This window comes from Protomyctophum parallelum, assembly GCF_964188405.1.
Source record: "Protomyctophum parallelum genome assembly, chromosome: 17".
Lineage (NCBI taxonomy): Eukaryota > Metazoa > Chordata > Actinopteri > Myctophiformes > Myctophidae > Protomyctophum > Protomyctophum parallelum.
The window spans coordinates 45,898,638-45,924,330 of NC_139719.1; the positions used below are offsets into that span (position 1 = coordinate 45,898,638).

General features: G+C 43.4%; 1 protein-coding gene and 1 long non-coding RNA gene across 2 annotated transcripts in view; one reads left to right on the top strand and one right to left on the bottom strand.

Moving 5' to 3' along the window:
- Window positions 1–2,758: 2,758 nt before the first annotated feature.
- LOC310874345 lies at window positions 2,759–4,627 on the top strand. Its single transcript, XR_014570558.1, has 2 exons — window positions 2,759–3,865; window positions 3,938–4,627. It is a non-coding gene; the product is annotated as an uncharacterized lncRNA (long non-coding RNA).
- Window positions 4,628–9,774: 5,147 nt separating this feature from the next.
- The window catches only part of LOC310874968 (uncharacterized protein), a 104,000-nt gene continuing 88,081 nt past the window's right edge, over window positions 9,775–25,693 (bottom strand). Inside the window, exons 24-25 of the mRNA XM_083787941.1 lie at window positions 11,218–11,267; window positions 9,775–10,883 (exon numbers count right to left, since the gene is read on the bottom strand). Coding sequence (XP_083644067.1) covers window positions 10,255–10,883; window positions 11,218–11,267 — 679 coding nt within the window. The 3' untranslated portion in view covers window positions 9,775–10,254. The remainder of the gene's footprint in view (window positions 10,884–11,217; window positions 11,268–25,693) is intronic.

Consider the following 25,693-nt stretch of genomic DNA (forward strand, 5'->3'; position numbering starts at 1 on the left):
AATGTTTGCACTAGACAACTACATTTATAACAAGGTTTAAATGTGTTATATTTAAATATGCAATACAGTAAGTACAGTAAGGTACATCAACATTATCGGGCTTAATTTCATCTTTCCAACTTTCTAGTTTATGATTTTAAATATTTAATGACTGCATGTACAGCTTTTGTAGCATGAATAAAACGTATCAATATTGCACTGTGTTCCAACTTCCACTATAATAATGACTCTATGGTTGATACGTTAATGCTACAAAAGCTGTACATTCAATCTGTACAGTCATTTTGGGTCATAAACTATAGGTTATAATGATGATGAGAAATGTGTTTTATAATAACTCCATGGTTCCACCACTGCACAACGAGGGCTAATATTGATACGTTTTATTGCTACAAAAGCTGTACATGCAGTCATTAAATATTTAAAATCATAAACTAGAAAGTTGGAGAGATGAAATTAAGCCTGATAATATTGATGTACCGTGAGATCGTGTACTTTACTGTATTGCATATATAAATATAAAACATTTAAACCTTGTTATAAATGTAGTTGTCTAGTGCATTTTGAAACGTCAGAGTCACATGGTTTATATTTAAACACTCCCTTTGAAAGGTTGTGTAAGGTGACGCGTGAGCGTTGTGTACTTTACTGTACTGTACTGTACTGTACTGTACTGTACTGTACTGTACTGTACAATGAGGACTCAAACGAACCTTTTTAGACTCCTCAATGTCACCACATCTCAGGAAATTATAACATTACTGTACTTTTCTGAGTGACTAATAATGGAGTGGCAGATCGATTATCGAGTACTTTATTAAACAGTTTGCAAATAGGCTACCTACAATACTATGCTAAAAGGATAACACAACAACAAGCCCTCCTGTAGGGCCTTCATTATTGCCATTGTGGTCCTGTTTATTCAATTCATCAAGACATTTAATTGCATATACAATAGGCCTATACCTACAGTAAATTTTTCACCACGTGTAACCAGCAGACCCTGGCAGGAATGACTGTGATAATACATTTACGTAGATTCTGGACACAATCTACATATTTGGATCAAATAGCCACAGTTTGCAACTCTAGATTTTTTTTAATAATGGGATGAGTCTAGAGTTGACTCCCCACTCATCCAAATTGCGTTTGCGATCTGCTTGTCTTAAACGACGTTAAAGGACAACTTTAGTTTTAGTTCATGTTTTAGGTTGTTATTAGAGAAAGCAAAAGATGAGTGTTCATTTCTTTTCATTTGCTGCTTTCTTTCATTTAGGGATTTTAGCTGTTTTTGACAGGGGGGCGGGGGGCATTCGAGCATGGGGCTAAATAGCCTATGTATTTCTTTACAACATTTTATAGCGATTTCTTTTTTTAATTATTTACTATAGTCCTAATAAACCCCTGGAAATTTCATCTGGCCACAAAACATCACGAGATCTACTGAATGTGACAAACTGACATATTGAGCCTATGACACACAGTATAAGCCTTCCCCAGTAGGCTACCTTCACATTCAGTAGATCCTGTGATTTATTTGTGGCCAGATGTAATTTCCTGGGGTTTATTAGGACTATAGTAAATAATAAAAAAATAAATCTCCATAATATTTTGTAAAAAAATACATATTTAGCCCCATGCTCGAATGCCCCCGCCCCCCTGTACAAAACAGCTAAAATCCCTAAAACGAAAGAAAGCAGTAAATGAAAAAAAAGAACACTCATCTTTTACTTTCTCTAATAACAACCTACAACATGAACCTTGGTTGAAAAAAACTAAAGTTGTCCTTTAAACTCACCAACATTGCAGCTGCAGTCCTTCATTATATTGTTGAATCTATTGACATCCTAGCCGCAGTTTGCAACTCTAGATTTCTTTTAAATAATGGGATAGAGTTGACTCCCCACTCATCCAATTTGGTTTGCGATCTGCTTGTCTTGAACGAAGTTAAACTCACCATCATTGCAGCTGCAGTCCAAGCTTGAATTATCCTCTTTCAATCTGCAGAGCTTGTTTTTCATAAAAATCCACCGTAGAGATGTTATGAGATACTTTCTGTCAGGACATTCTCTGCAGGTGATTCTTTTTCTAAGTGCTGGAGTTTGGAAGCACTCGTCGTATGTCACTGAACGGCCCTGCGTTCCACCTGTTTCGAATTTGCACATAATGCAGGAGGCAGCAGCGCGACCCGTTAATAAAACGAGTGCTTCCAAACTGCAAAGAATCACCCGCAGAGGATATCTTGACAGAAAGTAGCTCATAACATCTCTACGGTGGGACTTTCATGAAAAACAAGCTCGGCAGATTGAAAGAGGATAATTCAAGCTTGGACTACAGCTGCAATGTTGGTGAGTTTAACGTCGTTTAAGACAAGCAGATCACAAACCAAATTGGATGAGTGGGGAGTCAACTCTAGATTCATCCCATTATAAAAAAAATCTAGAGTTGCAAACTGCGGCTAGGATGTCAATAGATTCAACAATATAAGGAAGGCTCTAAATGCTGTCCTTGGTGTCCTACCAGCCGTGGCTTTTCACAGCTCCTGTTGGCCTTAACAACGCTTCCCCCTCCAGACGGCTACACCTTCTATTCAGTCTCCCAGGAACGCATCATGGACGAGATGGACGAGGAGGCCAAGCGGGCTGAGGATGGGCTGCGCCCAAGACGGATGCCAACTGAACTGTGTGTGTGTGTGTGTGTGTGTGGGGGGGGGGGGGGGGGGGTGCCCTGATGGCTAGCCTTCTGGACTGTGTGTGTCTGTGTGGGGGTGCCCCTAACGTCAAGCCTTGAGGACTGTGTGTGGCACTGTGGCTGTGTGCGCCCGGGGTGCCCCTAACGTTAAGCCAGGTTCTAGACTGTGTGTGTCTGTGTGCGCCCGGGGTGCCCTTACATTAAGCCAGGTTCTGGACTGTGTGTGGCTGTGTGCGCCCGGGGTGCCCCTAACGTTAAGCCAGGTTCTGGACTGTGTGTGGCTGTGTGCGCCCGGGGTGCCCTTACATTAAGCCAGGTTCTGGACTGTGTGTGGCTGTGTGCGCCCGGGGTGCCCTTACATTAAGCCAGGTTCTGGACTGTGTGTGCGGGCGCCCCTTTTACATCATGCCATTATTTTCATTTGAAGGACCCTCAGTTTCATATGCACTTAGACACGGACCCCAAGTTTAGCTTCTTCTTTTTCTTTGTTTTTGTTTTTTTAATCTCTGGGACCCCAATCTGCACTCTAAAATCATCAGTCTTTATTTCACTCTGAGAGTGTACAAATGGACCCGTAAGGGTGCATTTGGTTCCATCTGTACTCTCTCTGAGTTACAGACCCTTATGTATAAAAGAAACATAACATCTCCAGCAACAGAGAGAAGGCACTGAACTCTCTTCAAACCTGCTGCCGATTGAGTTGCTGCTGGACAGTGTCTGGTTTGGAAATGTACAGCGTTTTATGAAGTATGATTTGAGAACTATCCTGTAAACGTGTCTAATGTCTCTCTAACGTGTGGTTGTAATTAAAAACAGGCCCGTCGGTGAATTAGAAAGCATGGCTCCACTTTCAACTCTGAAAGCGACAATGTGATTATTATTACGTCCCGAAACCACCTGCAGTTACGAGGCTGGATCTAATATGAAGCCCAGACCACAGCAAAGGGTCTCCATGCAACTCCTCGCAAAGCCAAACGGTTTGCGAGGAGTTCCATGGAGACCCTTTGGTGTGGTCTGGGGGCTGTTGAGCTGAAACCGTCTCCACCCTTTGGGTCCTGTGTTTTGGGGCTTAAAGTTCAGCATGTGAAAAAGAATCAAATCTGCATGCCAAAGTGATGCTTGCACTCGGAGAATGTATGTCGACTTCTCAACCGCTTTTTCAACGAGCCGGGAGGTGGTTCAATTTGTTGTTTTTTTCAACGAGCCGGGAGGTGGTTCAATTTGTTGTTTTTTCAACGAGCGGGAGGTGGTTCAATTTGTTGTTTTTTCAACGAGCCGGGAGGGGTGGTTAAATTTGTTGTTTTTTCAACGAGCTGGGAGTGGTTCAATTTGTTGTTTTTTCAACGAGCCGGGAGGTGGTAGTAGAGTATACAAAACGACTAACGGTTTCGACCTTGCGGTCTTCATCAGAGTCATGAGTGGTAGCATTAGTCGTTTTGTATACTCGGCACCTAAATAAAAGGCTCTAAATGTCCGTGCTGCTCCAGTCTCTTCTCCTTATGCAACTTTGATGTCCTTATTGCACCTGTGAAGCACCGGATCAGCCGTTTCAGGCTTGAGGCGCGTTGGTAGACTCCCTTTCTACAAATACAAATGCATATTTTGGTGTGCAGAATTTTATATCTTTGCCACTTTTCAACAAGACTTTTTTTTGTTTTTTTGGCATTGTAAAATGAAGTTCAGAGGCTGGCGTGCACGCTACAATTAATAATAATAATAATCATCATCATGGTTAACAGTTCATTGTGATAACCATCTGCTCATGTGAGCCAGTAAGTTACTCATGTTGTGGCCTTGTGACCACCTGGGGTGTTCACTGTTATCGCATCGCCACCAGAGAGATTTATGTTGATATAAATTAATGATTTGTAAAAAAGAAAAGAAACCTATAAATGTATTTGTTTTGTTACAGAATAATAAATGATACCCAAATGTAGGTTGTGTTAATTGTATGGTTGTACGACAATCAGTCACCAGTGGCGTCAGAAATAAAAAGACTATTATTTGTACGACAATCAGTCACCAGTGGCGTCAGAAATGGAAGACAATTCAAGGAGGGCGAACGTTACATTAGCAGAACATGGCCGATCTACAAGCTCTACCTAGCTCGAGCTGTTGGTTTGTAGATCGGCTATTTTCAGCATAGATATTTAGTGTAGAGCGCCCTTAGCGTTAAGCTAAGTATTGGGTATCTGCAACCTTTTGTTTTTAATTAAATGAAGTGTCATGTTTTTAATTTCTAGATGGTCAGCTGTGCCATGTCAATATTTTAATGACGCCACATCAAAAATTCCAACATTTTTGTTGGATTCTTTTAAATATTTTCCTCACAGTTTTAATGTAGAATTGTGTGGTTGTAATTTACATACAAATGTGAGGGAGTTCATTTAATTGACTACATCCTTTTCTTATATATATATTTTTTCTTTTAAACCAAAAATCCTGTCTCACCCACTTTAAGCCAGTGTGCAGTGATCACCCTCCTTTGTGCCAAAGCTGGCGCCGGGTGCCTAAGGCTGTTAACTGTGAGTGGACGACCCAATTAAGCATTACACTTGTTTACAACAGGGTCCACCATGTGCAATTCATCAAAACATTTAGAGACGTACAAATAGACACTTCTATATAGTTAAAGAACAGAACAGGAATTCATCATAAAGGAGGGAAAAAGGGAAAAGAAACTTATACAGTGAGGGGAAAAAGGGGGGGATTCAGATTCTATGGGGGCCAGTTTCGAATTGCAGCCGTCCGTAGGTGCCCTTTGAGAGCGGAAAGGATTTTTTTCCACTGTGAGATGTCACTGTGGATGTGATAGTTTCTTTCACAAAACTCCGTGATTACACAAGGCTCACAGCCAGCCATGCAGTCGCTTGGTGGTGTAATTTGTACGTCTCTAAATGTTTTGATGAATTGAACAATGTGGACCCTGTTGTAAACAAGTGTAATGCTTAATTGGGTCGTCCACTCACAGTTAACAGTCTTTGTATTGGGTTTGTGCTTGAAATGTAGGCTACTGTAATTCTACAAACTGTTAATACATATTTCAATCAATCAATAATAAAAACCGCTCCTCTGGCTCCATCTACTGACGGAAGTGAAAACAACATGGGCTTTCACAGGAGTTAGAAAATCACACATTTTGAACCGATCTACAAGCTCACATGCAAGTTACAACAGCTCGCTTTTGCGAGCTTGTAGATCGTTCCCCCCCCCCCCCACAACGTCTGCTTCCTTATATTACAATTTGGCTGATGTTTGACCAGTTTTATTTTATTTATTTTTATAGTAGATGAAAGTGAAGAAATATTTAAGACCCGGATATATTTTTACTTATATTTCAACCTTACTACTACTTTGTACTACTATAGGACTTATCAGAGGAAATTAAATGAAAAATAAACGGGAAAAAAAGTGATGCAAATCTTATGCAAATGTATCATGAAAGCGAGGCTCGATCTCCAACTGGATACCAGTCATTTTGGAGGCAGTTTTCACAATACTTCTAAGATATTGTTTTTTTATCTTTAATGGCGAGGTTACCATTACCATACCAACAGATGATAGAGAAGGAGATAACAGAGTGTACATAGGCACTGTAAAACAGTTTCATCAGGTCTCTGTCGACATTAAATCTGGCTAATTTCCTTAGGCAGAAAAGGCGTTGCTGGCCACAGCATGTCAGGGTTTACATCAAATTTCAAATAATCGTAACCAGGTATTTATAACGATTTCCACTGGCCTTCAGCCACGGCATCGAGGCCCGCCAAGATACATTTTAGCCGACTAAATCAACTGTAGATTTAAAAAGACTATAAAATCTTATATTTAGTCGAATAAAACTAGACTAAGTTACTAAAACATTCCAGGTGACTAAAATGTGAGTAAAACTAAAAAAGACATTTAGAGGTATGTAGATCAGCTATTTTTGCTACGACATGCATTGCGGCCGTGTGGAAACCGTCGAAAATCATTTCATCCCAGAATGGACTGAATAACTTGTCACACTCATAGAATACTATTGTATAAATGCAGCATGTTGGCTTATGTGTAAATACTTCACTAAGATACCCATGTACCTGTCTAAATACTTCACTAAGATACCCATGTACCTGTCTAAATACTTCACTAAGATACCCATGTACCTGTCTAAATACTTCACTAAGATACCCATGTACCTGTCTAAATACTTCACTAAAATACCCATGTACCTGTCTAAATACACCACCAAGATACCCATGTACCTGTCTAAATACTTCACTAAGACACCCATGTACCTGTCTAAATACTTCACTAAGATACCCATGTACCTGTCTAAATACTTCACTAAGATACCCATGTACCTGTCTAAATACTTCACTAAGATACTCATGTACCTGTCTAGATACTTCACTAAGATACCCATGTACCTGTCTAAATACTTCACTAAGATACCCATGTACCTGTCTAGATACTTCACTAAGATACCCATGTACCTGTCTAGATACTTCACTAAGATACCCATGTACCTGTCTAGATACTTCACTAAGATACCCATGTACCTGTCTAAATACTTCACTAAGATACCCATGTACCTGTCTAGATACTTCACTAAGATACCCATGTACCTGTCTAAATACTTCACCAAGATACCCATGTACCTGTCTAAATACTTCACCAAGATACCCATGTACCTGTCTAAATACTTCACTAAGATACCCATGTACCTGTCTAGATACTTCACTAAGATACCCATGTACCTGTCTAAATACTTTCACAGCCATGTGTGATATAATTCACCGACAGGGAGTTTAACTCCCTGTCCCCATGTACAACGCAGATTCGGCACAAACAAGGGACTAAATTATTTTCGCTCCTATGCCACCAAAATGTGGAACGCCCTACCAACAGTCATTAAGACATGCAACCCCCTTCAAAACTGCTCTCAAAGGGCTCCTACGGACGGCTGCAATTCAAAACTTTTTCATGTCCAATACATTTGTATTTAAGTTCATAAAGTTAACAATTATAACCAAATGCATTTTTTTTTAAATATACCTTTTCAGGATTCCAATATTCAATTTATATTCCAATTCCAATATTAAAAAACATTCAGGATTGCAAAAAAAATAAAGAAGCTAAAATGGCAGATCTACAAGCTCGTGCACGCGTGTGCGTGCGTGTGTGTGCGCAAGTGTGTGTGTATGTGCGTGCGTGCATACAGAAAGGTGAATGACCCTCACCACAAAAGGTCACATCCAAAATTATTTTAGTTATTTTATTAATGTATTAATTCATGTAATTTTGGTACAACAGCATTCATTTCACTTTCTTGAAGATATGATAGACATGAAATGACATCAAAATGAAATTAATTTAGACAAAATACAATGATGTTCAAAACCCTTCATTGGAGTAAATGTAAATAGGCCTAAATGATCATTAAAACGATACAATATACATGTTTAAATGTTCTATACATCCTGACAGGCACTTGGAATTGAGTCGAAAGTAAAGCAAAGGTACCATGTTTACCCAGGGTAACTGGACTAAGCTCAAGAACTTGTTTACAGCCAGGCCCTGCTCATAGAACATTTCATGGTAGGGGTTCAATGCCTTGTCGAGGCATTACATTTTCTTGGACTCGGTTATGGCACTGTGAGCTTGTAGACAGTGGCGTGCACAGACATTTAGAGGGGCAGGACAGTGGCGTGCACAGACATTTAGAGGGGCAGGACAGTGGCGTGCACAGACATTTAGAGGGGCAGGACAGTGGCGTTCACAGACATTTAGAGGGGCAGGACAGTGGCGTGCACAGACATTTAGAGGGGCAGGACAGTGGCGTTCACAGACATTTAGAGGGGCAGGACAGTGGCGTGCACAGACATTTAGAGGGGCAGGACAGTGGCGTGCACAGACATTTAGAGGGGCAGGACAGTGGCGTGCACAGACATTTAGAGGGGCAGGACAGGGGCGTGCACAGACATTTAGAGGGGCAGGACAGGGGCGTTCACAGACATTTAGAGGGGCAGGACAGTGGCGTTCACAGACATTTAGAGGGGCAGGACAGTGGCGTGCACAGACATTTAGAGGGGCAGGACAGTGGCGTGCACAGACATTTAGAGGGGCAGGACAGGGGCGTGCACAGACATTTAGAGGGGCAGGACAGTGGCGTGCACAGACATTTAGAGGGGCAGGACAGGGGCGTGCACAGACATTTAGAGGGGCAGGACAGGGGCGTGCACAGACATTTAGAGGGGCAGGACAGTGGCGTGCACAGACATTTAGAGGGGCAGGACAGGGGCGTGCACAGACATTTAGAGGGGCAGGACAGGGGCGTGCACAGACATTTAGAGGGGCAGGACAGTGGCGTTCACAGACATTTAGAGGGGCAGGACAGGGGCGTGCACAGACATTTAGAGGGGCAGGACAGTGGCGTTCACAGACATTTAGAGGGGCAGGACAGGGGCGTGCACAGACATTTAGAGGGGCAGGACAGGGGCGTTCACAGACATTTAGAGGGGCAGGACAGGGGCGTGCACAGACATTTAGAGGGGCAGGACAGTGGCGTGCACAGACATTTAGAGGGGCAGGACAGTGGCGTGCACAGACATTTAGAGGGGCAGGACAGGGGCGTTCACAGACATTTAGAGGGGCAGGACAGTGGCGTGCACAGACATTTAGAGGGGCAGGACAGGGGCGTTCACAGACATTTAGAGGGGCAGGACAGTGGCGTGCACAGACATTTAGAGGGGCAGGACAGTGGCGTGCACAGACATTTAGAGGGGCAGGACAGTGGCGTGCACAGACATTTAGAGGGGCAGGACAGTGGCGTGCACAGACATTTAGAGGGGCAGGACAGGGGCGTTCACAGACATTTAGAGGGGCAGGACAGTGGCGTGCACAGACATTTAGAGGGGCAGGACAGGGGCGTGCACAGACATTTAGAGGGGCAGGACAGTGGCGTGCACAGACATTTAGAGGGGCAGGACAGGGGCGTTCACAGACATTTAGAGGGGCAGGACAGTGGCGTGCACAGACATTTAGAGGGGCAGGACAGGGGCGTGCACAGACATTTAGAGGGGCAGGACAGGGGCGTTCACAGACATTTAGAGGGGCAGGACAGGGGCGTGCACAGACATTTAGAGGGGCAGGACAGTGGCGTGCACAGACATTTAGAGGGGCAGGACAGGGGCGTTCACAGACATTTAGAGGGGCAGGACAGGGGCGTGCACAGACATTTAGAGGGGCAGGACAGTGGCGTGCACAGACATTTAGAGGGGCAGGTGCTCAAGTGAAAAAAGGCCACCTTGTGGAACCGGCTGCTTGCCTTAATAATAGTGTGAGATTTATAGATTTTGGGGCCTAAATAATAGCTTTTTATTAAGAATTGATCAGCTCAGTGGCCTTGTGGTTAGAGTGTCCGCCCTGAGACTGGGAGGTCGGGACGCAGTGCCTCCCTGCTTGGCACTCAGCATCAAAGGGTTGGATTGGGGGGTAAGTCCCTGCGACATACTAGCGTCGAGTCCAGGGGGTGTACTTGTACACCAAGCTGTCTCACGCTACAGAAACAGGAGGAGGAGGACATTATGACACAACACACTCGTCTGTCCCCACAGCCTGCCCGTCTGTCCCCACAGCCTGTCCGTCTGTCCTCGCAGCCCGCCTGTCTCTCCTCCCACCCTGTGTGTCCTCACACAGAGACACAGAGGAGCCGTGGTAAACCCTAAAGCCAGCGTGGAGACGTTGAGGGAAGGTGGTCTGGAAGGTGTACAGGTGAGTCAGAGTGTCCTCTAACACTCTGTAGAAGGACAGAGTCCCAGCGGGACGGTCCAGACACAGGGCTACTCTGTTGGAGTCAGAGGGAGTGATAGGGATTGTGGTCTCCTTACTGTTGTATATGACAGAGTAATAGTACTGACTACAGAACATACTCCAGGACTTTGTGGTCTCTCCGAGCACACAGGCGTGACCCTGACCTATCCTGCGGATGTCCCTGTCGGTCAGTCCTATCTGAACCGTTCCGCTGAACTCCATCTCGCCGTAGAAGCGCTCGCCGAGGCTCTCTGAACTCAGGACCTGGGGAGAGACGTCGAACCTGTCGGGATGGTCCGGGTATGAGTTAACCCGGTCGTCGCGGGTCACCTTCCTGTTGTTCTCAGACAGGGAGAGGGTTATGTGTGCTGTGTTCGGGTCCAGAGTGAGACGCTGGTAATCTGATGAGAAAACAACACAGTAAACATTAAATACACCATGCACTGAATGACACGCACGCGCACGCGCGCACACACACACACACACACACACACACACACACACACACACACACACACACACACACACACACACACACACACACACACACACACACACACACACACACACACACACACACACACACACACACACACACACACACACACACACACACACACACACACACACACACACACACACACACAGTAATAGGGGGGGGGGGGGGTTACATAATCAAAGGTTTTCCATAGCGATGTGAGAAAGAAAGAAAGACAGACAGACAGACAGACTCACGTGTTGTAAGGAGTTGAGGTTTAGTCCAGTGTTCTCCTCCACGATTCACACTGTAGGAAGTAGAACAACAATGAATCAAGTGAAAACCTACTGACCAACATGGACACAGTCCTACAGTCTACTGACCAACATGGACACAGTCCTACAGTCTACTGACCAACAGACACAGTCCTATAGTCTACTGACCAACAGACAGTCCTATAGTCTACTGACCAACAGACACAGTCCTATAGTCTACTGACCAACAGACAGTCCTATAGTCTACTGACCAACAGACACAGTCCTATAGTCGACTCACTTGACAGTCTCCACGGCAGCAGTCAGCTCCTTCAGACCAGAGCCTCCTAAGTGGCTGAAGTTCAAGTCCAGCTGTTTCAGCCGGGAGGAGGGGTTGGTGGTCACAGCTTCAGCCAGATAAAAACAGCCTTTCTCTGTGACTCCACAGCCTGACAACCTGCAGAGAAATACACATTTAACAAAGTGCTGTGTTGATGTTCACGTAGAGAGCCACACACAGAGAGAACACACGATTCTTTACCTCACAATCTGCAGTCTACACTGTGGACTCTGCAGCAGACCACAGAGCAGGAGCAGTTGTACTTCCGTCAGGCAGATGAAACTGAGGTCCAATTCCTTCAGATGGAGAAGATTTCTGCTGAGAGCTGAGAGCAGAATTTCAAGTCCTGTCCCCTCTGTGAAGGTACAGCCAGCAAGTCTGTAATTACACATGAAACATCTGGAGTGAATATCACAGCTTTGGAGTAAAGACCCCAAGAGATGGAAAGAGAAGGCAGGCAGGAATGTCAACATGGCTCTACATACTGTAATCACTGTAATAATAAGAATAATTAATTGCATTTTTAAAAGCGCTTTTCCAAAGTGCTCAAAGCGCTTTACAACGGTTCATTCATTCATACGTTGGGAGGTGAAGGTTCATTCATTCATACATTGGGAGGTGAAGGTTCATTCATTCATACATTGGGAGGTGAAGGTTCATTCATTCATACATTGGGAGGTGAAGGTTCATTCATTCATACGTTGGGAGGTGAAGGTTCATTCATTCATACGTTGGGAGGTGAAGGTTCATTCATTCATACGTTTGGAGGTGAAGGTTCATTCATTCATACATTGGGAGGTGAAGGTTCATTCATTCATACATTGGGAGGTGAAGGTTCATTCATTCATACATTGGGAGGTGAATGTTCATTCATTCATACGTTGGGAGGTGAAGGTTCATTCATTCATACATTGGGAGGTGAAGGTTCATTCATTCATACATTGGGAGGTGAAGGTTCATTCATTCATACATTGGGAGGTGAAGGTTCATTCATTCATACATTGGGAGGTGAAGGTTCATTCATTCATACGTTGGGAGGTGAAGGTTCATTCATTCATACATTGGGAGGTAAAGGTTCATTCATTCATACATTGGGAGGTGAAGGTTCATTCATTCATACATTGGGGGGTGAAGGTTCATTCATTCATACATTGGGAGGTGAAGGTTCATTCATTCATACATTGGGAGGTGAAGGTTCATTCATTCATACATTGGGAGGTGAAGGTTCATTCATTCATACATTGGGAGGTGAAGGTTCATTCATTCATTCATACATTGGGAGGTGAAGGTTCATTCATTCATACATTGGGAGGTGAAGGTTCATTCATTCATACATTGGGAGGTGAAGGTTCATTCATTCATACATTGGGAGGTGAAGGTTCATTCATACATTGGGAGGTGAAGGTCCATTCATTCATACATTGGGAGGTGAAGGTTCATTCATTCATACATTGGGAGGTGAAGCGGCAAACAGTACCTCATTAGTTCACATTTACTGTACATTGTGATGCGAGAGTGAGTATTCTAATCAGTGTGAGATACCATGATGTAAACTTTATTCATAATAGACTGACCTCAGTATCTCCAGTTTACAGTTTGGACTCATCAACGCATTAGAGAGAAATTCACTGGCTGGTTCTTTTATGGCGTTATAACCGAGGTCCAATTCTCTCAGATGTGAAGGATTACAGCTGAGAGCTGAAGCCACGATCTCACATTCTGGCTTTTGGAGGTCACAGCCAACAAGTCTGTAAAATCAGTGATTATCAACACAGATTAGATCAAGTTAATGTTCAAGGAAATTAACTGTGTCAGATATTGACAGGTCATTTAAGAACAGTCTAGTTGGTCAGATATTGACAGGTCATATAAGAACAGTCTAGTTGGTCAGATATTGACAGGTCATATAAGAACAGTCTAGTTGGTCAGATATTGACAGGTCATATAAGAACAGTCTAGTTGGTCAGATATTGACAGGTCATATAAGAACAGATTAGTTGGTCAGATATTGACAGGTCATATAAGAACAGTCTAGTTGGTCAGATATTGACAGGTCATATAAGAACAGTCTAGTTGGTCAGATATTGACAGGTCATATAAGAACAGTCTAGTTGGTCAGATATTGACAGGTCATATAAGAACAGTCTAGTTGGTCAGATATTGACAGGTCATATAAGAACAGTCTAGTTGGTCAGATATTGACACTTTGACAGGTCATATAAGAACAGTCTAGTTGGTCAGATATTGACAGGTCATATAAGAACAGATTAGTTGGTCAGATATTGACAGGTCATATAAGAACAGTCTAGTTGGTCAGATATTGACAGGTCATATAAGAACAGTCTAGTTGGTCAGATATTGACAGGTCATATAAGAACAGTCTAGTTGGTCAGATATTGACAGGTCATATAAGAACAGTCTAGTTGGTCAGATATTGACAGGTCATATAAGAACAGTCTAGTTGGTCAGATATTGACAGGTCATATAAGAACAGTCTAGTTGGTCAGATATTGACAGGTCATATAAGAACAGTCTAGTTGGTCAGATATTGACAGGTCATATAAGAACAGTCTAGTTGGTCAGATATTGACAGGTCATATAAGAACAGTCTAGTAAGTTGGTCAGATATTGACAGGTCATATAAGAACAGTCTAGTTGGTCAGATATTGACAGGTCATATAAGAACAGTCTAGTTGGTCAGATATTGACAGGTCATATAAGAACAGTCTAGTAAGTTGGTCAGATATTGACAGGACATAAGAACAGTCTAGTTGGTCAGATATTGACAGGTCATATAAGAACAGTCTAGTTGGTCAGATATTGACAGGTCATATAAGAACAGTCTAGTAAGTTGGTCAGATATTGACAGGACATAAGAACAGTCTAGTTGTTCAGATATTGACAGGTCATATAAGAATAGGGAACCAGAAAACATAAAAGTGAAAGACAGGTAATCTGTATTAATACTACAGTGTAACTTCTATGAACTAGTCAGAACTATGAAAGTCAGTCAGTTTCATTCTATTCTAACACATGATCACATGACTACTAACCGAGCCCTTCTGCTGTTCCTCACAGCGGACACCAGACAGTTCTTCCCCCACGTCGTGGTGTTGTAATTGTGCAGGTCCAACTCCTCCAGAACATCCTCTGACGTCAGCAGCGTAAAGGCCAGAGTTGCAGCCTGGCTCTCAGACAGTTCTGTCTTTGATCTGTCCCCTGACTTCAGGTACTGTTGGATCTCCTGATGTACCGAGTGGTCGTTCATCTCCTTTAGACAGTGGATGATGTTGATGAATCTGTCAGGAGAGAGACTCCCATTCTCATTTCTCATCTCCTTCAGGTTCTTGATGACTCTCTGGATCTCCTCTGGACTGTTCTCTGTGTGACCCAGCAGGCCTCCTAACAGACTCTGGTTGGACTCCAGCGAGAGGCCATGAAGGAAGCGGATAAAGAGGTCCAGGTGGCCGTTCTTACTCTTCAGGGCTTTTCCGATGGCTCTCAGCAGGAAGTCCTCCAAGGAACTGACATCAACTCCCAGGAATATCTTCACTGCCTCCGTGTTCTCCTGTGTGAAACAGTGGAACAGGTAGACTGCAGCCAGGAACTCCTGGATGCTCAGATGAACAAAGCTGTAGATCTTTCTCTGAGATTGAACGGTCTCTTCTTTGAAGATCTTCGCGCACACTCCCGAGTACAGCGTGGCGTCGTTCACATCGAGACCACACTCTTCCAGGTCTTCTTGGTAGAACGTGACGGTGCCTTTCTCCAGATGGTTTAACGCCAGCTGGCCCAGCTTCAGAAGAGCATTCCCGTCTTCAACGTCAACAACGTCGTCAACAACAACGTCAACAACAACATCAACATCAGTCTCCCTTTTTCTTTTTTCTCTGATTCTGTCTTTTTTGTTTCTTTTCTTTTTCTTTTCTTTTCTTTTCACGACATGAGTCTCGCCATGCTTCATCCCCCTCAACTGGATCGATATGAAGTGGCTGAACATCCCGGTCAGGTTCTTGGGCAGCGGTCCCCCCATCTTCACCAGGTCCTCCACAACGGTAGCGGTCATCCAACAGATGACTGGGATGTGACACATGATGTGGATGCTCTTTGAGGTCTTCACGTGTTTGATGATGGTGCTGGCCAGCTTCCTATCATCGCTGAACATCTTCCTGAAGAACTCCTCCTTCTGGGGGTCTGTGAACCCTCGCATTTCTGTCACCATGTCAACGCATTCAGGAGGGATCTGATTGGCTGCTGCAGGTCTGCTGGTTATCCAGAAGAGAGCCGAGGGGAGCAGATTCTTCTTGATGATGTTCGTCAACAGCAGGCCCACCGATGACGTCATCGTGACATCAGAGATGACATCATTGTTGTCGAAGTCGTCAGAATCGATGTCAATGTTCTGGAATTTCAGCGGAAACCTGCTTTCATCGAGACCATCGAAGATGAAGCCAACTCTCCAGGCAGCGAGCTGCTCTGCTGTGAGCTTCTCTAACGTTGGATGGAAAACATGGATCAGTGAGAGAAGACTGTGCCGCTCATCTCGGACCAAGTTCAGCTCCCGGAATGCGAAGGGAACCAGGAGATCTATATCTTGGTTCTCCAAACCTCTCGCCCAGTCCAGAGCGAACTTACGCACGTTGAATGTCTTCCCGATGCCAGCGATGCCATTGGTCAGAACTCCGCTGCTGGGCGTGTCTGGGCCAGGGAGGAGGGTCTTGAAGACGGCACGGCACTTGATTAGGACGTCATGGAGGGTCTTCATTTTGGAGGCGGTCTCAAGCTGCCACACCTCATGTTGCCGATGAACCCCTTCGCTCCCTCCCGCTGACAGGTGGAGGTCTGTGTAGATGTTGCAGAGGTAGGAGGGCACTTGAGTGACGTATGTCGCGCCATCGAGACTGTCCAAAGTGACCTTATAGACCATTAAGTCCTCCAGCAGACTGGCATCTGATAGGAGGAGAGAAGGAACACATTTTAACCCTCTAAGACCATCGAGACTGTCCAAAGTGACCTTATAGACCATTAAGTCCTCCGGCAGACTGTCCAAAGTGACCTTATAGACCATTAAGTCCTCCGGCAGACTGGCATCTGATAGGAGGAGAGAAGGAACACATTTTAACCCTCTAAGACCATCGAGACTGTCCAAAGTGACCTTATAGACCATTAAGTCCTCCAGCAGACTGGCATCTGATAGGAGGAGAGAAGGAACACATTTTAACCCTCTAAGACCATCGAGACTGTCCAAAGTGACCTTATAGACCATTAAGTCCTCCGGCAGACTGGCATCTGATATGAGGAGAGAAGGAACACATTTTAACCCTCTAAGACCCAGCGTTGCTTTTTAGCAACAAGTTATATTTTAATTAATTACTTAATTATTATTATTATTATTTTCTGTTCTTTTTTCACCTAAACGTCATCAGTGATGTTCATTGCAATGCCATTTCAATGCCATTGGCAGTGATGTAAATAGGTTTTCAATGTAATGGGTCCCGGGATGCACAGGTGTAGCCTGGTTAATAAACCAGACTAATATCGCACGGATCCGCGGGATATTAGTCTGGGGAGGCTCAGCTTGGATTTAATTTCCAGGGAAACATTTTCTCTTTGACGCAATTGGTCAGAGCTACTGTCAGTCAAAGGTCTCAAGCATTGAACGTCACTGTACCAAAGCCCGCCCATATTGCATACCGTGTCCCTATTGGGCGCACACGTTTTCGTGTGTAGAAAATGGGCGTACAATTGAGCCTCTCCAGACCGAAATCCGCCGGTAGGCAATTTTTTTTGCCAACGGCTGATTCGGTCTGGTTTATTAACCAGGCTAGCACAGGTGGTCATTCAAGTCCCAAGAAATTCTTATGAGTCCCAAAAAAAATCAGTGGTGCAACTCCGTGTGGGGGTTCGCGGGGTGGGGGGGGGCACTTGGACTTTAGTGTGGTCAGCTTTTTGAGGGCACAAAGCCAATTGCCAGGGCATGAAGGCCATCGATTAAAACAATGATTTTAAGTCCCCTTAGCTTAAAGGTTAAGGATGATTACATTTTTTTTTAATTTAAAGGCGAACATTGGTTCAGAATAGTGCTTCTTAAATAAATAATCACAGCTTTAAATAACAAAATATAAGTAGCTACTGTTGTAAAATATTGTAAACATGTCTGTAACATGGGGTCCCAGTGCAGAGATGAAAATCATAATGAAATGGCCTATAGGACCCTGTCACCCTAGGCTAATTCATATACATTTAAATTGGGGGTCCTTGAAATTAAAATGGCTGAGGATCACTGGATTAAACTGTGAGTTAATTCACAGAAAATACAATGACAGACAGCCTACATTCATTTTTATAGCCCTATGTTTCTGTTCTGCCTTGTTTGTTTTTGTTCTGATATTGTCACAACTGTGATATGTTCCTTGTTTTAAAATGTCTTCTTTTGTTTATACTGTGCAAATTGTTCAGCACCTTCTAACTTTGTTTTGAAAGGTGCTTTATAAATAACATTTATTTTTACTCACTTACATAACTTTTGAATGAGGGCTTGGTTTAGAAAAGCCTATATTTTGTGCTAAAGTAATATATTGAATAACATATAAATGTAGACGTTAAGGCTAGACTGGCATAGCCTATGGCATGGTGGGGCTGCAGTACTGAGGACTATGGAGATAAGTCAAGTGTAAAAAGCATTTTGTACAATTGTGTGCTTATGAACATTTACCACGTTATGTCCGCATTGATACAGAAATTAATGATTATTAAGCGAGCGACGCGTGGTGTGCTCTGGTGCTTGGCTACTATAGCATTTGGCTAGCGACGCTGGCCAAGGCTAATACGGACAATTTACTCTGTCAACTAACGTAGCAGACGATAGCGTGGTAAATGGTGGAGCAGTCCTACAGTCTATGCTGTTGCGTGGTGGTGTTGTTTTGTGAGTTTATATCCATGAAGACGAGTCACGTTGGTCTTAACACACGGGCTCTGTGTGATAATAATCACCGCGCCAGCCGGGCCGAGTGTCAGTGAGTGAGAGCTGTCAGTGCGTGCATGGATCGAGCGGAGGAGGAGGGAGGAGGCAAAATAATCAAACCATGGCAAATGGCAACACAACTACAATACAGACAATACAAGTCTGAGCGAGACGTTTGGGGAAGGTTACCGTAATGACTGGAAAGTTGTGCAGAGGAAAAACGGTAAAATGAACTGCTGTGGGCCGCGCTGGTCAGAGTACAGTAGTGCATCCCATGGACGCCGAGGTTGATGGTGTAATGCGTCCCAAAACTATAAAGTGCGTTTTTGGACGCAAAACGCACCCTAGTTACATCACTGCATTGGTCATGATATTTGCATATAAATACCCCCCCCAGAGGCTGAAATTCACACAAATTAAAAGTTTCTGGACTCTGTGCAATTTTGAACATTTTGTAACCTATGACTTTTGACCTTTAACCCTAATAAAAGTAAGTAAAATAATTGTAATGTATATTTTTTTGTGATCATTAGAATGTCTAGAACATGTTTTATTCATTATTATGAAAGATATCCCCCAAATGTAAATTATTATATTATATAATTATTATACATTTTTCATCAAACTTTATTTTTTTTAACATATTTTTAGTCTTAGTCCTAGTAGTACTATACTACCAATGGCATAGTACAAAGTAGTAGTAAGGTTGAAATCATTTTTTTGCAAGTAGAAATTAATGCGGGTCTTAGAGGGTTTAAAGACCTGTACAGGAAATGTAATGATTCTATTTTTGAAAAAAATCGAAGAACGACTGACATTTTTAGAATCTGATCTCAGGTCAGAATGGGTTCATCAGGACCAGTGTGTGTCCGGCGGAAACCTCGTATGAATCTGATCTCAGGTCAGAATGGGTTAATTCCATGACTGGATCGAGAGGCATTTGCAGTGCTGCAGCTTTAGATTTTCTTTTCGCAGATCAGTAGGCCTGACTGAGGCTATGCAGCTATAGTCAGATCAGTAGGCCTGACTGAGGCTATGCAGCTATAGTCAGATCAGTAAGCCTGAGACTGAGGCTATGCTGCTATAGTCAGATCAGTAAGCCTGGGACTGAGGCTATGAAGCAGCTATAGTCAGATCAGTAGGCCTGACTGAGGCTATGCAGCTATAGTCAGATCAGTAGGCCTGAGACTGAGGCTATGCAGCTATAGTCAGATCAGTAGGCCTGAGACTGAGGTTATGCAGCTATAGTCAGATCAGTAAGCCTGACTGAGGCTATGCAGCAGCTATAGTCAAGTCTACGTCTACCAACCAACGGCAACTGCAATCTACAGCCATGTCTTTCTCGCGTTACGTGTCGTCCTTTTAATTAACCCATTCTGACCCGAGATCAGATTCATAACGAGGTTTCCGCCGGACACACACTGGTCTGATCAACCCATTCTGACCTGAGATCAGATTCTAAAAATGTCAGTCGTTCTTCGATTTAAAAAAAAATAGCAGACCTACAAGCTCGTATCGCGCCACTCGGTGGCGCGATATGAGCTTGTAGATCTGCTATTTTGCAATAGCTAAAGCATAACGTGATGCTAACACCAAAATGGGTGCCCGGTCAGAATGGGTTAATTAAGGATAAACCCGACGCGCTCGAATGCCAATAAATGTGACATAATTATGCCGACAGTGTCGAGGCAGCGCAAAGTGGGGACCGCTTCTTTCTTTTTTTTTGTCATATGGAAAATCACGGGTTATACCGCCAACTTCACTTCCTAAACTTTAGGCTGCGCAGGGAGGCAATCTAATATACAGTGAGTTAATGTCATAAACGTGCATGCAGGTCAGAGACAGACAGACAGAACAGGAGCGGAGGAAAACAACATTTCTCACGGGCAAACTCATTCCAATGACGTCGTGAGCAATGTTATTTAAAGGTTTTATGACATTCATTTTCATTTATTTTTCTTTTTCTTTTTTCTTTTAGGTTTTATAACCTCAATTACACCCAAAAAACCTGAACTTTGAACACTCAGTGGATTTTCTGTGGTCTGAAGTTTTCTTTGGGGTTTTTTGGGCCTTTTGAGCTACAATGAAAACAGGCAACACAGTGAAACAGTGACATCTGCTGGCAAATCCCATTGACATAAGGATTTGCAGTAAGTGATGTCACTTATACTGCCGGCAAATCAGAGCACCTGTTTGAGCCAGAAAACCCCAGATCACAGAAAATCTACTGAATGTTAAAAGTTCATGTTTTTTGGGTGCAATTGAGATTATAAAACCTAAAAAAAAACAAGAACAATTCCAAAACCTTTTTTTTAATGTCACAATCCCTTTAATTAACGCTTCACATAATCACAGGTTCAGGTTTTCGTTCACTAATCTTGTTTAAGTTTAATAATTGCATATACAACTAACACACAGTGACAGTTGCTTGCAAGTTGCATGTGCGTGCGTGCGACTGTGTGTGTGTGTGTGTGTGTGTGTGTGTGTGTGTGTGTGTGTGTGTGTGTGTGTGTGTGTGTGTGTGTGTGTGTGTGTGTGAGGGGGGTGTGTGTGGCAGGATGGGCGTGAGCGTTCCCACGCTGTCACGGCCCGTCCTCCGCCCACTGATTGGGGCTTGATGAGTGTCCCAGCTGGCTTTATACCAGGGGTGGGCAACTGGCGGCCGGGGGGCCACATGCGGCCCCGAACCTTCACTTAATGTGGCCCTCAGGTTAATATCAGAATACTGATTATAATAATATTGGTTCCAGCTGTTTACAATTCCACAACATGCAAAACATGACCTGCTTTAATTACTTCAGTCTAAATTAGTAGCTCAATGCTTCAACACGCGTATAATTAAAGGCATTTGAAATTACATAAAAATGTTAATTTTCAGGATTCCAATTAAAAAAAATAGCAAAAGTTCAAGATTCCAATTCGAATATAGCAAAAAATAGCTGATCTACAAGCTCGAAACGTGTCGCAGCGCGACGCGTTTTGAGCTTGTAGATCAGCTATTTTTGCTACGACAGTAATATATGGCCCTAGGGAGTGAGTGTGGAACTATAGTGGCTCCTCTCCATCGTCAAAGTTGCCCAGCCCTAGCTCATACTGTGTATCTATCCTTCTTGCAGGACTGGTGCCGGGGACAGCTACGCTGGAGCAGTGTGCAGCCGTTCAGTGGTGGTGGTAAAGCCCTTTTCCTTTGAGTTTACTATTGTGTTGTGCTTTATTTGAGTTGCTGTGTTGTGTTGCATTACCACCACCCTGGATAGGTGAGTCTGCCAGCTCCCCTCATTCCCCCGGTACTGGCTTGTATAGGGGTGCGATATTGATATATATTAGGGCATTAACGACTTGAGATTTTTCCCAGTCGACTTGTCGGACAGTAATTTATCGATAAGTCGAATTATCGTTTCTGGCGGCGGGGGGGGGGGGGGGGGGGGGGGGGGGGGGGCGGACGCGGACGCGCGGGGGGGGGGGGGATTTAACAGGGGCGGGTGGAGCTGCCGCGCGCTCAAATACGGAGCATGTCAAACATAGCACTGCGCATTCAGTGGCCTCTCCAATATGACACAGTCACAGTGCATGTATCATCTATATCAGAGGTTCCCAAACACCGGTGCCGGTCCGCGGGACACGTGGCACTGGTACGCAAGAGGGGAATTCTACGTTTTGCGTCGTTTAAAAATGTCCAATCTTTGTATCTTTAGCAGCAGCAGCTGTAGGCCATTTTGTGACGATAGCATTAATGAAACCAAACGCTACACGCGGTTCCGGTACAGGATTATTATTTCATGTGAATCATGTCAAAATGAAAAGATGATGTTATCCAGGTAAAGTAGTGGTATTGGCACACAGCGCAGCAGCAGCACCGAGAACACAATGAGAGATATGACATTATTATTCTCCTCCTCCTCCTCCTCCACAACTCGATAACGTTCTCATTTGTTACTCATTTTCTGAGCCATGCAAATAAACAACAACCCGCACTGACCGGAGACGGAGAGGTTCATGTGCGCTGCGCGTAAAGCTTAGCCAGAAACAGACAGTCATTGCGTCAGCATGCATGTAGCCTCGGGAACCCAGACGTTATATTTCCAGCACGGAGGTGAGGGGGATATCGTTTGGGGGTAACGTTTGCGTGCTTCTATCTGTTACTTCTCTGACACAGCGCAGTTCAAACAGACTTCAGCCAGTCTCAATAGTGGGACACCGCGCGCTGAGAGCCACATAGCCTACACAGCTGCATTTGGTTTTTAATTAAGGGCGCGTTCTGAATGCAATGAAAAAAGGGGAGAAAAAAAAAAAAAAAAAAGCTCAACTTTCGACTCGCGCTGCTGCGAGTCGACTCGTGACTCGTTTATCGATAAATCGATAAATCGATTTTTTGATGAATGCCCTAATATATATATATATATATTTACGTATTATCTATATATAATATATATACATACACATGCACTTTATAGCATTTTATAGTATTTTAAATAGGGCTGTCAAATGATTAAAAATTTTAATCAGATTAATCACAGCTTCAAAATTAATTTAATCATGATTAATCACCATTCGAACTATGTCCAAAATATGCCATGTTTTCCTGTTTATTGTTGTGGAAATGGAAATATAAATGACAGAAAGCGGATATACATTCGTTTTTGAATGTTTTTTGTTTTCTAATGCATTTAGTATAGACATGATGTGATGTGAGCATTTGTAGGCCTAGCCTACACTTTGAGTTAAATCAACACTGGCTTTTGGCCATGTAGACTGCGGTCCCCCAGGAGGAAGTCACTAATGTTGCTCTGGAGAGGGAAGTCTGGAACACTCTGGTGGAGCTGTTGCCCCCGCGACCCGACTAGGGATAAGCGGTTGAAGATGGATGGATGGATGAATGGAGACTGGGGTCCCAGTCCAGAGATGAAAATCATAATAAAATGGCCTAGGCTACTTTCTATCAATTTAATTTGGGGGTCCTTGAAATTAAAATAGCTGAGAAGCAATGGGTTAAACTGTAGACTATAGTTAATTGAAATTCACAAAATACAATAATGGCACATAAGCATTTTTGGAAACAGGGCATGGTTTAGAAAAGCCTATATTTTGCGCTAAAGTAATTATTGAATAACATAAATGTAGGTTTTAAGGCTAGAATGGCATTGTAGTGGACTGTAGTGAGAGGCGAGATTGTCTCTCCTTCATTGCGGGACTGCAGGACTAGTCTGGAGATAGTTAGTCGTGAATCAGCTTCAGTCAGTGTTTTGGTTCGTAACTGGAGTTGTGCATTCGCTCTCCGCTCTCCGCTGTGCACAGCAGCATAGGGGAACTGTCTTTAATATATCCATGGTCGTTTTCAGTTGCTTTCCATGTGCGACACAAAAGTACCATGTGTTTGTTTTGGTAATAGCCTACTGCAGGCGCAGCCATGCTGATTCACGTAATCGCGTAGGACAAAACGAAACCAGCCGGACAAACATTAATGCAAAATATCCACAAGTTGCGACGGACCCGAGTGATTCTTGCAGCGCGCTGATAGCTAACACTAGTAGTGTGTGTGTGTGTGTGTGTGTGTGTGTGTGTGTGTGTGACTGTGTGTGTGTGTGTGTGTGTGTGTGTGTGTGTGTGTGTGTGTGTGTGTGTGTGTGTGTGTGCGCGCAGTGTAGCCTAATGGGGCTTTGCTAGGCAGACAAAGTAACGCAACAGAGTTACAGAATCAAACCACTTTGCAACCAAACTACAATACACAAGCTATCTCTCTGGTGTTGTTCAATCATGACTGTGTGCTACACAGTGACAGATTTGTTATGCTCTGGACGTTCCTGAGCCGCGCGCATGCGTTAATTGCGTTAAATATTTTAACGCAATTAATTAACGCAATTGATTAATGCCATTAACGCGTTATTTTTGACAGCCTTCATTTTAAACCTTGGGAGCCTTTATTTGTGATGAGTGAGGACTTTCTCAAGCTAAACGAGGATAAGACAGAAGTTCTCATAATCGGTTCTAGTGAGCAGAAAGAATCAATAATAAGCAGACTTGGCCCAGGCGGTGGCGTAACCGTCTGGGCACCCGACTGGTAATCCAGTCGCAGTGTGCCGCGGGTTCGACTCCCGAGCCCGACACGGCCTTTACTGCATGTCTTCCCCCCATCTCTCTCCCGTTTCCTGTCAGCCTACTGTCTGTCCCTTCAAAAAACAAACAATAAAAGGCGTAAGCCGCAAAAAAATATCTTTAAAAAATATATAATAATAATAAGCAGACTTGGCAACCTGACTGTAGAAAGTAGCAGTACAGTAAAGAACCTGGGGGTCATTATTGATTCTGAATTGAATTTTAATTCACACATTAATCATGTTACCAAGATTGCCTTTTTTCACCTTAGAAATATTGCACGAATCAGAGCCTATTTGTCTTTGGACGATGCAAAAACGCTAATCCACGCCTTTGTTTGTTCTCGGCTTGATTACTGCAATGCACTTTTTTCAGGACTGCCTAAGAAAACAACTGACAGATTACAACTTGTCCAAAATGCAGCAGCCAGAGTTTTAACTAGAACTAAGATGAGAGAACATATAACTCCAGTTTTGGCATCACTGCACTGGCTTCCGGTTGTTTTTAGGATTGATTTTAAAATTATTTTACTTGTCTATAAAGCTCTCAATGGTCTCGCACCTTCCTACCTACATGACTGCCTGCCTAAATATGTCCCAAACCGCCCCCTAAGGTCTTCCACTGCTGGCCTGCTCGCTTTGCCTAAAAAAATGGCAACTAAAAAATACGGGGAAGCAGCTTTTTGCTTCTACGAGCCGTCGGCATGGAACAAGCTCCCACTGTACCTTCGTCAGGCAGCCTCTGTAGACATTTTTAAAGCACAGCTCAAGACCCACTTCTACAACATTGCTTTTAATTGATCTTTTATTTTTTGTTATTCATGTCCTCACTGTATTGCATTACTGCTTGTTTTTTAATGTCGTTGCCTTGCTTTTCTTTTATTCTCCATTGTTCTGTAAAGCACTTTGAGCTGCAGTTCATGTCATGAAAGGTGCTATACAAATAAAGTTTTATTATTATTATTATTTATTGTTGAACCGTCTTCTTGCTGCATGAAATATCTAATTGTTTTATAACTTATTATGTTGCTGACCAATTCATTTAATAAAGACTTTTGTATATTGGTTACACACGTTTCTGCC